General features: G+C 40.8%; 1 protein-coding gene across 1 annotated transcript; it reads left to right on the forward strand.

The window, feature by feature from the left end:
- Positions 1-4,022: 4,022 nt before the first annotated feature.
- On the forward strand, positions 4,023-4,370 carry LOC143883006 (uncharacterized). The gene has a single exon (XM_077386380.1). The coding sequence runs from the start codon at positions 4,023-4,025 to the stop codon at positions 4,368-4,370; it is 348 nt and encodes a 115-aa protein (XP_077242495.1).
- Positions 4,371-14,487: the final 10,117 nt, after the last annotated feature.

Consider the following 14,487-nt stretch of genomic DNA (forward strand, 5'->3'; position numbering starts at 1 on the left):
ATACACTTATATTATGATGCTCTCGAGGCTCGTTTGCAAGGCAAATCAACTCGGATTTCGACGAAATTTTGCAGGGGCTATGGTGAGACTCTAACCTAGCTTAAGGTGGAGTTTGGGACCCTGCCTAGTTGATTTGATGAGGATTTTGCACAAATACAACGAACTTGGGTCCGGTCAAAATGGGGTGTCTACAATGACGCGTCTCGCTACACGACAAAAATCAGTCCGGCCCAAGCCGGACTGGATATGACGCGTCTCGCTACACGACAAAAATCAGTCCGGCCCAAGCCGGACTAGATACGACACGTCTCGCTACAAGACAAAAATCAGCCTGGCCCAAGCCGGACTGGATATGACACGTCTCGATACGCGACAAAAATCAGTCCGGCCCAGGCCGGACTGACAAATTTCCGGGCTGATTCCCAGGCCGGACTGACAAATTTCTGGACTGATTCCCAAGCCGGACTGACAAATTTCCGGACTAATTCCCAGGCCGGACTGACAAATTTTCGGGCTGATTCCCAGGCCGGACTGACAAATTTCCGGACTGATTCCCAGGCCGGACAGACTCCCAACGATCAGAGATGTAACTCACCACACTTCCCCAAGTCACCATAATAACTTGGAGAACTGGGGGGCAACTAATGGGGTATAAAAACAGCAGCCTATTAGCTGTCGACACGTGGACTGATGGGGTATAAAAACAGCAGCCTATTAGCTATCGACACGTGGCCCGAGGCTGGCCCACCGCAGACCCCACGTCAGCAGGGGTAGTTTGGTAATTACAGCAGAGTAGGTGAGCTCGACACCTATCCTGGAGTAATAACTCCCCAACTACCCCAGCTTTCCCTCTATAAAAGGGCTTCCAAAGCTCATAAACAAGGGTAATAACTTCTCACCCACCACTCTTAAACTCGCTTTGCACTCCTGCTCATACTGACTTGAGTGTCGAAGGGCCTGTCCGGAGTAACACTCCAGGTTGGTCATTCTGACCTCGTTTGCTCTTTACGCAGGGCTCAGCTACTCAGCTCCCTCACCTCGGTTTCTTGGGTCCTCCAGCTCTGCTCTTACGTCACTGTCATATCTGTTACCAATTTTAGGCCTAACAAGTAGTATCAAGGAGGTGGGGTCAGAGATCCTAGCCTAAGAAAAATATGTTTGCCTGGCATTGCAATGCTAAAAACTCTGACTTGGAACAACTGGTATACTTTTGTGGTATCACTTCTGCTGAGAAAGCATTTCAGAGGATTGGTAATGATTTGAAAGAACAACATCACTACCAAGGAAACGAATTTTCCAGCATCTGCATTGGTACTGCAGTCCCCCTACCCAAAATGTAAGCAAGATAGATTACGAATGAAATTTGGACATCTTCAAATAAAATAGTATTCATCTCAACAGAATGAAAGTAAAATCCGTATTGTACAAAATTCTGCAAGCTTGTCTATTAAAAATATAGTTTCCACATTAACATCAGAAAGTAGAGAAACACAAAAATTGCAAGATAATTGGAAACTACACAACTCTTGCTGGGATTATAACTGACAGCTTAGAAAATCTGCATCTTGAACTATAGAAATTTGAAATTATTTGCTTCCAAATCTCAAAAACAGAACACCCCATATAAACCATTTCCCATCTAGTTTATTTGGAAAATAATACTTAATGTAAGGCAGTGACCATTAGCAGTTCCTACAACAACACAACTAGAACATGTTATCACTTATTGATGGGGGTATAAAAAACAACCCCAATCAGCTGTTGACACGTGGCCCTAAGGATGGCACGCACGCTCCTCGCCTCACAAGGGGCACTAAGGTCATTATAGCCTAAGAAAGGACAGTGTATGGTCCACTAATAGGCTGACACTTGTCCCAGGGGTAAAAGGGTAATCCAATACCCAGAGCCCTCACTATAAATAGCCTTCACAAAGGCCAAGGTAAGGGATAGAATCCCAAAAATTGACTATTCATAGCTTTGGTTTCTATATTTGTGCCCATTACTGACTTAACCATGGGAGGGCCCATCCGGAGCTACCACTCTGGGTTTGTCATCTGACCAGGTGCTCTTCTGTGCAAGACATACCCCCTCAACCAGTTCAGCAACTGGGACTCGCCAGATCAGCTCTTTCGTCACTGCCTTATCTGTTACCAATTTTGGGCGTAACAGATTGGCGCCATCCGTGGGACCCAGACTAAAAGTTGTTCCAAGTCTCATTACAAATGGCAGGACAGAAGAGTACTCGAGTGCCTTCTGCACGAGCAATCCAACCAGCCTTGCCTCGCATAGCTCCAAGCAAGCGGATTGCCTCACAGGTAGTTGTTCCTCCAACAACAGGAGAACGAAGTCTAGCTCATTCAAAGCACCTAGCTCCCACTTTAGCTCCTACACCCAAGCAAATTCAAACTCTTTTCCAACAGATGACGGCTCTAGTCGATCAATATAAGAACTTGATACAACAAGTCCCTCAACAACATTCTCCGGAAGTCTCCCAACCTCCACAAGAAAGGTTGAACCCTCCAGTGGAAGAGCCCATACCTCTCCGTCGTGATCAGACCCACCACTCCTCTTCAAGACGGGTCCATCACTCCAGAACTAGACATGCACGAACAGAGCCTCATCACCATCGTCGGTCCGGTCCCGTTCAAAGCATAGACATCGAGCTAGAGACGACCGTGCAGAACAAATAAATTCTCGGTACCGTTGAAAGAGCTCAGAAAGTCATTCGGATTCAGCAACAAGTCCCACTGTAGAAAGAAGGAACAGACCAGCTAGTCGAATGGAGAAGAGAGATGATCCAATGCTATGAAGATTCGAAGAAATAGATCACCCAATCGAAGAGCTGGCAAAGGATCATAATCGGCCCATTCTAAGGCCATTCTCGAGCAGACCTCCCTTTACGGATAAAGTGTTACACGCACTACCACCCAGAGGGTTTAAAATGCCGTCGGCCCCACAGTATGACGGAATCACTGATCCTGTGGACCACTTAGAGACGTTCATAACCATGATGCTTCTCCACAGTGCCTTCGGTGGATTCCTTTGCAGGGCCTTCCCAACCACTCTAACAGGAGCTATAAGAGATTAGTATTCACGCCTTAAATCGAACTCTATCGACAATTTTGAAGAGTTCGGGGATGATCTGGTCCGACACTTCATGAGTAGTCAAAGGCCACAGAAGACAGCGTCATCGTTAATGGCTTTAAGACAAGAGGACGGTGAATCTCTAAAAGCATTTGTGAGCCGATTCAACAAAGAAGCTCTTCAAGTTCCGCACTTAGATCCTTTCGCCGCCACGAATGCACTCCTTGCGGGTGCCGAATCCAATGAGTTCCGCCAATCAGTGGCCTGGCAAAATCCGCACTACTTGGCATATCTCATGATTGGCGCCGAAGAATATATATCCATGGAGAAAAAATTGGCTGCTCTGGATTCAAACCGGAGGAGAACCTTTGAGGAAGAAAAGAACCCTACAAAGCAACATAGGGACGATAAGCCTCCAAGAAGAGAGAGAAGCCCTCAAAGGAGGGAAGAAAACTGCACCCCTCTCAACACGTCCAGAAACCGCATACTGGCCACAATCAAAGAGGAAGACTTCGTTAGATGGCTGGCCAAAATGCTCTCCAAGTGAAATAAAAGGGATAAGTTGAAGTACTACCGATTCAATAAAGACCATGGGCACGACACCGACGACTGCAGACATCTTAAGGATGAAATCGAACTGCTGATCAAGAAGGGATACCTCAGGAAATATGTCAAGGATGATAGTGACAAAAGAGTGCACTGCGATAGGGGTCCCTAGAGCAGAAAGAGTCCTCGGCGTAAACAGTCGCCCCCAGGAAGTCGCGAAACTCCTACCCCTCTTAGCCCGCTCTTGAAAATGCAACTATCCTAGCCTATTGGGGTCATAAACACCATCATTGGTGAGCCGGCGGCAGGGGGAACCACATCGGCAGCTCGCAAAGCCTATGCCCGTCAAGTCAATGCCATCCATACTAGTCACAAGAAGATGAAAGTGAAAAATGAGATCTCATTTTTCAGATGCAGATCTGGACAACTTAATACTCCCTCACGACGATTCTTTGGTCATCACCATGTTCGTAGCTAATTGGGAGCTGAAGAAGATTTTAGTGGACAACGGAAGTTCCATAGACATTCTATATTATCACGCTTTCAAGCAAATGCTGATAGGGGATGACCGCCTAAAGCCTACGAACTCCAATTTGTTTGGATTTTCAGGAGAAATAATCAAGGTCGAGGGACAGATTGAGCTCCCTATTCTTGTGGGAGAACCCCGTCATCAGGCCTTCGCAATGATTAATTTCTTGGTAGTGAGAGCCACTTCGGCTTATAACGCTATCCTAGGATGACCCGGACAAAATCTTCTCTGCGCCATTGCGTATGCTTACCATCAAAAGATGGAGTTCATAACGCCAAGCGGCGTGGGAGAAGTTAAAGGAGACCAACCGCAATCAAGAAAGTGCTACGCTAACGCACTCAAAGGAAAAAACACATTAGAAGCATTGCCAATTGAGTTGCTTGACCTGAGCGATGAAACTCATATCACAATCAATGAATCAGCCGAGGACCTCGTTTCAATTCCGTTATATGATGACAATGAAGAAAAGATGGTCAGAATCGGTTTGTCTCTAGGCAGTAGAATTCGAGAAGAACTCGTTTAGTTTTTAAAGAAAATACAGATGTCTTTGCATGGATGCCCGCTGACATGCCCGGGATAGACCCTAAATTCAGCACGCATAAGCTTAGTGTGGATCCCACTTGCAAACCGATAAAGTAGAAGAGAAGACATTTCGCCCCAGAGAGACAACAAGCAATCAAGGAAGAAGTCGAGAAGTTGTTGAAAGCTGATTTCATTCAGGAGATCAAGTACCCCGATTGGCTGGCGAATGTCGTTATGGTGAAAAAGGCCAACGGGAAGTGGAGGATCTGCATAGACTTCACTAACTTCAACCAGGCCTGCCCGAAGGACAGTTACCCACTCCCAAAGATTGATCAGCTAATAGATGCCACATCGGGCCACGAACTATTAAGCTTTATGGATGCCTTTTCTGGGTACAACCAAATCCAGATGTATGAGGCGGACATACCTAAGACCTCCTTCGTTACAGACTAGGGAGTATATTGTTACCGTGTAATGCCCGTCGGTCGAAAAAAGGCTGGGGCAACATACCAAAGACTTATTAATAAACTTTTTAGAGAACAGATCGGACGAAACATGGAAGTCTATGTTGACAATATGTCAGTTAAGAGAAAAGAAGCTTTGGACCACATCTCCGACCTGAAGGAAACATTCCAAGTCCTAAGGAAGTACAACATGAAACTCAACCCAACGAAATGCACATTCGGTGTCGCCGCTGGAAAATTCCTGGGGTTCATGGTGAGCCAAAGAGGAATAGAAGTTAACCCAGAAAAAATCCGAGCAGTAGTGGAGTTAAGCCCACCAACTACCATAAGGGAAATGCAACGGCTTACCGGAATGGTGGCCGCATTGGGATGTTTCGTCTAAAAATCTGCAGAAAGATGTCTTCCTTTCATTAACACATTTGAAAATCCGACGTAGGGGGGTCCCAAGTTATACTAGAATGGCAACAAAATGAGGAGGGAGAATATGGTTGTTTTAAGAAATAGAATCTACCAATTTTAAAACCTTTAAACCGATTTTAAAGTTAAGAGATCAAGAATCAATATTCAAGCATACAAGTTAAATCTAATGGTGCAATGCAAATAAAAGAGCAAAGAGATAGAAAGAGTGCACCCGAGATTTAAAGTGGTTCGGTCCTCAAATCCGAGGCCTACTCCACTCCACCAACCAAACCCGTTGATGGCTTCACTATTTGATCTTCTTAACCTTGGCGAAGATCGAATGCCAATTACAATAGCTTTAACTTTGGTGGCTATCCTCACCCTGGTAGCTTTAACCTCGGTGGCTATCCTCACCACGGAGAATAGGCTTCGCTTCTCCGAATACTCGCCCTAATATAACACTCGAAGGTTGAAAGAAACAAATGAAAAAATTCCTCACAAGGGTTACAAAATCGATGTACAAATTTGAGCCTATGATCCAAATCCTAAAGATGGTGATGAGAGGCACAATTGAAGTTTGATTCACTCTTGGATATTCAAATGAAATTTTAGAGTGTTAGGATTGATGGTTTGAATGTTTAGAACACCCATATTTATAGGAAAAACAAAATATGACCGTTCAGTGGCATTACGGTAATTTCTGGAAAATTCCCAACGGCTCAAAATCCGACCGTTGTAGTGTTCTCGGAGTTCCGAGAATATTTCTCGGAGTTCCGAGAATATTTCTCGGAGTTCCGAGAAAAAATCTCGGAGTTCCGAGAATACACAGAAGTTGGAAAATAGTCTACTGGACCATTTCTCGGAGTTCCGAGAATAATTCTCGGAGTTCCGAGAATTCTCGGAGTTCCGAGAAAAACTCTCGGAGTTCCGAGAAGCCTATGCAGAGCAGATTTTCAATTCTGTTTGGGCTTCCAATTCTCAACCAAGATGGGATTGCTATGAGGGTTCCAAGGTGTTGGAACACACAAATACAATCACTTGTTTATTTAGGGTGTGTGAGATTAACTTAATTATGCCTCTAAAAACCTAATCTAGGTTTGGATCAATTACATTCTAAAAGACAAGAAATGGTCTTCAATATGAATTTCTTTATGTCTTCAAGTCTTCATGACTTCTTGCTTGATGACTTTGGCCTTCCAATTAGTGGTCCAATGTGGGCTTCTTGGCCTTCAATCCAAGCATCCTTGATCTTACTTTATCATGATCTACAACTTAGACAAACAAACACATTAGTGATAAATGATCACTTGTGTATTGGAATCATCAAAACAAGATGGGAATGCCAAGGTAAAAACCATTGGGCTTACAATCTCCCCCTTTTTGATGATGACAAGCACAAGAGATTTTACAAATCAAGGCATATACTCTTTTCTCATTTTTCTTACTCTAGAGACTTTACTCTAAATTCTTCTCCCCCTTTGTCATCAACAAAAAGAAGGGGTAAGAAAAAGGGTTTAAAATTTACAATTTTAAAGCTCCCCCTTTTTCAAAGAAAAAATCAATTTTAACTCCCCCTAGTTAAAATAATTTACAATACAAGAGGGGTTATAAAAAACCATACAAATGAAATATATTCAACTTTAAGTTCAAAAACCCCTAATCTACATAATATGAATAAAATCATATGGGGGTTTTGGGAACCCAAGATTTCTTGGTCCCACATCTAGCCCTACTCTTGGATGCACATTGGAATTGGTAATGACCATTCATTCCACAAAAATGGCATCTAACAAGAGGGTTAGATACACTAGTCCTATCATGATAAGCATGTTGAGGTCTAAGACTAGTTTTACTTAGGATTATGTCAATAATTTTATTTCCATTTAGAAATCCATGTAAACATAATCTAAGTCTCTCATTTTCATTATGAAGATGGGATGTTTGAACTAAAAGCTCATTTCTTTCATCTTCATAAGAATTGGAGGAGCTTGCCATATTTTGAAATTTTACAAGTTGGCAAGATTTCTCATCCAAACTACCCTTAAGGGTATCAATCTCAAGTTTATGATTTGCAAGATTAACTTGTTCTTGAGATTTGGAAGAAGATAAATCAATTTTCAAAAATTCAAGTTCTTTTTCTAACTTTAAAATGGATTTTTTAAGAACTTTGTTTTTGGAAATTTGGGAGTGCAAAGTGTTACACAATTCATCATAAGATATTTTTTCACTATCGCTACTTGATGATTTACAAGATGGGTTAGAGTTTACCTCATCTTCATGGGTGAATGTCATGAAGCAAAGATCATCTTTTTTATTTTCTTCCCCTTCACTTGAGCTTTTGCCCGATGTGCTTAATGCATCCCAACCGGCGGCAAGAGCCTTATGCTTCTTCCAATCCTTCTTACCCTTGTACTTAGAGGAAGTTGATTTTAGAAGTGGACAATCCGGTCTTTTGTGTCCAATCTTCTTGCAATTGAAGCATCTTAAGGCTCCATCAACATCACTTTCTTCTTTCTTCTTCTTATCTTTCTTATGCTTCTTTCTCCACAAGCTCTTGAATCTTCGTAAAGCTTCTTCTTCGTCACTATCCGCTTCACTTGATGAGTCTTCCTTGGAAGCCTTGAGTGCTAGGGATCTACTTTCCCTTTCCTTCTCCTTTGGCTTTTTCTCCTCTTGACGACTTGTTAAGAGCATCTCATGGGTGATGAGAGATCCTACAAGCTCCTCTATGGTTAGCGTCTTGAGATTTTTTGACTCTTGAATCACGGTCACCTTTGGATCCCAATGGGGAGGAAGAGACCTAAGTAACTTACTCACAAGTTCATCGTTAGGATAAGATTTACCAAGATTAGCTAGTTCATTAGAAATTAGAGAAAAACGAGTATACATTTCGGAAATACTCTCGTTTGGACTCATTCTAAACATTTCATACTTGCTCTTTAACAAGTTAATTTTGGAATCCTTGACTTGTGATGTTCCCTCATGGGTAATAGCAAGGGTATCCCAAATAGTCTTGGCGGAATCAAAAAGAGCAACTCTATTAAACTCCTCAGTAGCTAAGGCACAAAACAAGGAATTTATTGCTTTGTAGTTCAAATTTGCTTGCCTTTTCTCTACCACATTCCATTCTTCAAATGGTTTGGAAGGTACATTGTATCCATTTTCAACAATGTACTAAAGTTCCACATCTATCGAAAGAAGATAGATGCGCATCCTTGTTTTCCAATGTCCATAGTTTGACCCATTGAAGAAAGGAGGTCTAGTTGTGGAATGGCCTTCCGGAAGTCCGGTTCCAATTTGGTGTGCCATTTCACAATTAGAAGTTGCCAAATAAAATCTTTCCCTAGTTAGATTTTGAAATAACTTTCACAAAAATTTTAAAATCTTTTAAGAGCCAAGGCTCTGATACCAAGTGAAAATCCGATGTAGGGGGGTCCCAAGTTATACTAGAATGGCAACAAAATGAGGAGGGAGAATATGGTTGTTTTAAGAAATAGAATCTACCAATTTTAAAACCTTTAAACCGATTTTAAAGTTAAGAGATCAAGAATCAATATTCAAGCATACAAGTTAAATCTAATGGTGCAATGCAAATAAAAGAGCAAAGAGATAGAAAGAGTGCACCCGAGATTTAAAGTGGTTCGGTCCTCAAATCCGAGGCCTACTCCACTCCACCAACCAAACCCGTTGATGGCTTCACTATTTGATCTTCTTAACCTTGGCGAAGATCGAATGCCAATTACAATAGCTTTAACTTTGGTGGCTATCCTCACCCTGGTAGCTTTAACCTCGGTGGCTATCCTCACCACGGAGAATAGGCTTCGCTTCTCCGAATACTCGCCCTAATATAACACTCGAAGGTTGAAAGAAACAAATGAAAAAATCCCTCACAAGGGTTACAAAATGGATGTACAAATTTGAGCCTATGATCTAAATCCTAAAGATGGTGATGAGAGGCACAATTGAAGTTTGATTCACTCTTGGATATTCAAATGAAATTTTAGAGTGTTAGGATTGATGGTTTGAATGTTTAGAACACCCATATTTATAGGAAAAACAAAATATGACCGTTCAGTGGCATTACGGTAATTTCTGGAAAATTCCCAACGGCTCAAAATCCGACCGTTGTAGTGTTCTCGGAGTTCCGAGAATATTTCTCGGAGTTCCGAGCAAATTCTCGGAGTTCTGAGAAAAAATCTCGGAGTTCCGAGAATACACAGAAGTTGGAAAATAGTCTACTGGACCATTTCTCGGAGTTCCGAGAATAATTCTCGGAGTTCCGAGAATTCTCGGAGTTCCGAGAAGCCTATGCAGAGCAGATTTTCAATTCTGTTTGGGCTTCCAATTCTCAACCAAGATGGGATTGCTATGAGGGTTCCAAGGTGTTGGAACACACAAATACAATCACTTGTTTATTTAGGGTGTGTGAGATTAACTTAATTATGCCTCTAAAAACCTAATCTAGGTTTGGATCAATTACATTCTAAAAGACAAGAAATGGTCTTCAATATGAATTTCTTTATGTCTTCAAGTCTTCATGACTTCTTGCTTGATGACTTTGGCCTTCCAATTAGTGGTCCAATGTGGGCTTCTTGGCCTTCAATCCAAGCATCCTTGATCTTACTTTATCATGATCTACAACTTAGACAAACAAACACATTAGTGATAAATGATCACTTGTGTATTGGAATCATCAAAACAAGATGGGAATGCCAAGGTAAAAACCATTGGGCTTACAACATTCAAGGGAATCAAAACGGCTCCTTGGGTACCAGAATGTCAAGCAACATTTGAAGAGCTAAAGCAGTACTTGGCCTCCCCGCCTTTGTTGACCAAACCCGAGCCTGGGGAAGAATTAGTACTATACCTATCGGTGAGTCTGGTAGCATTGGCAGAGGTACTGGTTCGAGAAGAGCATAACCAACAGAAACCCATCTATTACGTCAGCAAAGTGTTGCATGAGGCCGAAATCAGTACCAAATGGTAGAAAAGTTGGCATAGGCTCTCATCATGGCGGACAGAAAACTGAGGCCGTATTTTCAAGCGCACACGATTAAAGTCCTAACGAACCAACCACTCAGATAGATCCTCCACAAGCTAGACACCTCATGATGACTTGTAAGATGGGCAGTAGAACTCAGTGACTTGTAAGATCCTCCAGAAAACTGGCAGGCTTCATTGTCGAATGCACCATACCCATGCAGAGTGTCACGTCCAAACCAGAAGAAGGAGCCCAATCCCCGAGTGGAGGGACACAACTACACCCGGGGGCCAATTCCAAGCAAAAACAGTTCAACCTTCGGGTGGGGAGATTACAACTACACCTGAAGGGCAGATTCAAGAAGGAACAAATTAACCTTCGGACGAGGAGATGCTAACTCCACCTGGAGGGCTGATTGAGAAATTAAATAACCGCAAGTGTACAGATTGCGTGTAGTCACGGGTCGAACTCAGGGAAGAGAAATCTAGTTGTCAATCCTATTCTTTTACCGATTAGAATACTAGCTATGATATAATGTTGCCTGGAATGGACTCAGGATTTCCGTGGACTTAGACCTCGGAGCCAACACTATATATAACCGTATATTCTATTAAATCTAAGAATCAAATTCAACTAAGATCTTTTTTATTTAAAATCGTAATTTAGGCAAAGTGTACCAAATTTTAATGATCTCTATTAACTACTTATATAATTTAATTAGAAAACCAAATTCTAAGGCCTTAAGTGAATTGAGAAATTGCAAAAGTAATTTGGAATAGTGTAAAAACCTTAATTCAATATAAAAGATTACTTAGGGTTAGAATCTACCATGGGTTTGGATTAAATTGATTAATTAAAACAACTCTTGAATTGGGTTGAAAATTCGATTAACTAGTCAATAATGAATAAGATCAAAGGGATGTCATTCCTTATAAGTAATTAATCAAATCCCCTCTCCAATTTAATATAATTATATAGAACTTTATATTTGTTAATCAACAATCATTCATACGAAAGGGAAAAGCCAATGGCATGAATGATTGGGATTTTTCAAACACATAATCCTACACAATTTTTCAATTAAGTAGATTGATTTAATCATAAATATTTCTCCTTCCCCATGGCTTCAACTAAACCCTAAGTAATTAGGATTTAGTTGTTCATGGAAAATAGAAGAAAAACAAAAATAAAGGAGATAGAAAAGAGAAGAGATGCCATATAAATTACTTAAAAGGAAAACTAAAAGAAAAATAAACTCTCCACTAGTTTAAATTAAACCAAAAATACATCACTTTGGAAGTAGAAAATAGAACAAAATAAAAAGAAAACTTATTCTTTTTCTTCTCCTTCAAACAATGGTTGAATCTTCCTTCTTCAATGCCTTGATATCACCTTGGATTAAACCTTGGAATGTTGGATCGGATGAAAGAACACACCACACCTCCATACACTTCGAATGAGATAAATAACAAGCAAATGATGGACAAAAAATTAAGGGAGAAAGGAAAAATAATGAGCAAAAATTCAAGAAGCCAAGAGGGAGAGAAAAGATTAAAAGGGAACTAAAATTGGAAGAGAGTTCAAGAGAAAAGAGAGAGAGAATAGTGTCCCCCCCTTTTTTTTTTAGCCTCATCTTATTGCTTTTTTTTGTTTTTTAAAGAAGCCAATGAAAAGAACTTCCGAAGTTAGCCTCACCCAAGTTGGAATAGTTGCTATTTTATTTTTTTTCTTTGCCCCACCTTCAAAGAGAGAAGAAGCAGCTTTCCTTTTCTTCAAGTACAAAATGGCGACACAGTGAGTACTTTCTATTAATTGCATGTTTCCATTTCCCAACCCAAAATAACCCTCGTGCATGGACTAGGGAAGATTCACGTAAGTAAATCACAACCCTCTATATAGAGAGAGAGTGTGTGAGAGTTACAAAATTTAGCAAGTTCCAAATATTGCTGCCGAATTACCATAGTGGGCTTTGGCAGCTTGTGTAATCTTTTGAAAGGAATTTGGCATACTTGCACACCAAGGAAATAGCTAAATCTTTTTAAGCTTGTTAGTGAAAACTTCCAAAAATATCAGCCCCAAAATTCTCTTTCCACATTAACTAACGTCCCTTTTTGGAAAATATTTTCTTGGAAAATATCCTTTCCCTTTTGGACGTTTCTCCTTAAGATGCAACTTCTATTTTCGGAATTGGTAGCCCTTTGAATTATCGTATGTTAATCCGACACTACATAAATTGATATTGTCATCACCCTTCTTGGATTAGAAATTCAAATTCAAAAAATAAAGGAAAGGGTGGGTCCCACTTGTGTTGCTAGAAAAGTCAAGCTTCTATTGCCGTCATCTTTCCATGCATGTTCCAATTATGACATGCATGCCCTTCTTGTATGCTAGCTTCCCAATACCTCATCCCCATTATTTCTAAACATTTCAGAATTTCTTTCAAAGCTATATAAATATCTTGTCAATTTCTACTTTTTGTGGGCTTGTACATTGCAGCTTGCCTTTTTAAGAGAGTGAGGTTGGCCTAAGATGGAAAGCATGTCTCTCACATGCAGCCAAGAGAAAGTTGATGCTTTATTCTAACATATTGGGCCCCACTTTTCATTACCACCTAACTATGAAATGCATCACCATGTTGAAACCTCCATTTAGTCAACATTTATCACAAATCGATTTTCATTTGTTGTCGTTGATATTGGCACCACCATTGTATGATCCAAACCTTTCAATTTAATGTATGGTCGGCTGCAATATAAGTAATTAATGCTACTAAAACCATTTCTGTAAGGTGATCCAAACCACTCATTTGATGAGCTACAAACATAAATTATTAGCGCCCCTAACCCATTGCCATATAATGATCTAAACCGTACATATGATGGGCGATAATGAAACGTGGCCATAATGTAAATTGCTTGTACCACCCATTTATTCCATAGAATGATCCAGACCATTCAATTGTTAGGGCCGCGGCGTAGACGGGTTGCACCCTTTAAATTATGTTCATAGGGCTGATCCACACCATCCAATTAGTAAGCCATAATTTCCAGCATGAGATGATCTAAACTGTTCGTTTGGCGAGCGATCAAATGGATGATTCGAAGCATTCGTCTTGTGGGCTGCAATCTAAATTAGTTGTGACCCCAATATTATTTCCAAAAGATAATCTGAACCGCCTACTTTATAACCCACTATTTAAATTAGTTGCATTCCTAAGATGACTTCTCAAGGCTATTTTGAACCAACCAATTGGTGGATCGTAAAATAATCCGAACCCTTCAAATGATGACCCACAATGGTGTTGATCCAATAGTTGTTTCCACTTTTGAATCTTTCTTTGGAATTTCACCGGTTTAGCTCTATTTTGCACGATAATCCATAAATAACCCTGAAACACAAAAAATAAGAAAAATACATTAGTAGCACCTCTTTAAATGAGAGAATTACATGATTTTTCTACCTACAATTCACACATAAATGTGCTCATCAAGGGCAAAGCCATGAAGTAATAATCAACCTCTGGGTGGAGTGTTGGGTGTGATAAATAGCCAAATGGATTTCCTTCTAAAATATGAATACCATTAATAAAGCCACAAGCAAAGAGATGAAGAAAATGATTAAGCAAAAATATAACCTGCTGGACGGAGAGGGGTACAGAAATCTCTACCGTTCATTTGAAGGAGATGAGGATTTAAGGTATCAAGTCGCCGACTATCCCAAAGGACAAGGAAGAGACTTGCTAACTTGTACCCCAAAGGCGTGAATAGAGAAATGGATCCCTCTCAAGAAATGTGTTGGCTTCCTTTTCCAACTCATATCTTCAACCAGCCATCCATGGTTGGTATTTATAGGGAGAATTTGACTCTTTACATTCATGATGCATTTACTCTCCAAGCTGGCCATCCTTGGAGTTAGCAATTGTGGACCCCGATCCGAGAGAGGCGCGGCGGGACGAGCCCCCA

The sequence above is a fragment of the Tasmannia lanceolata genome, unplaced genomic scaffold (genome assembly GCF_043159265.1).
Source record: "Tasmannia lanceolata isolate RefF3 unplaced genomic scaffold, GAP_Taslan_0.1 ptg000008l, whole genome shotgun sequence".
Taxonomy (NCBI): Eukaryota; Viridiplantae; Streptophyta; class Magnoliopsida; order Canellales; family Winteraceae; genus Tasmannia; species Tasmannia lanceolata.

What these genes read in the sequence shown, in the direction of transcription:
- LOC143883006 (XM_077386380.1), top strand. Translation starts at nt 4,023, where the DNA reads ATGAGATCTCATTTTTCAGATGCAGATCTGGACAACTTAATACTCCCT.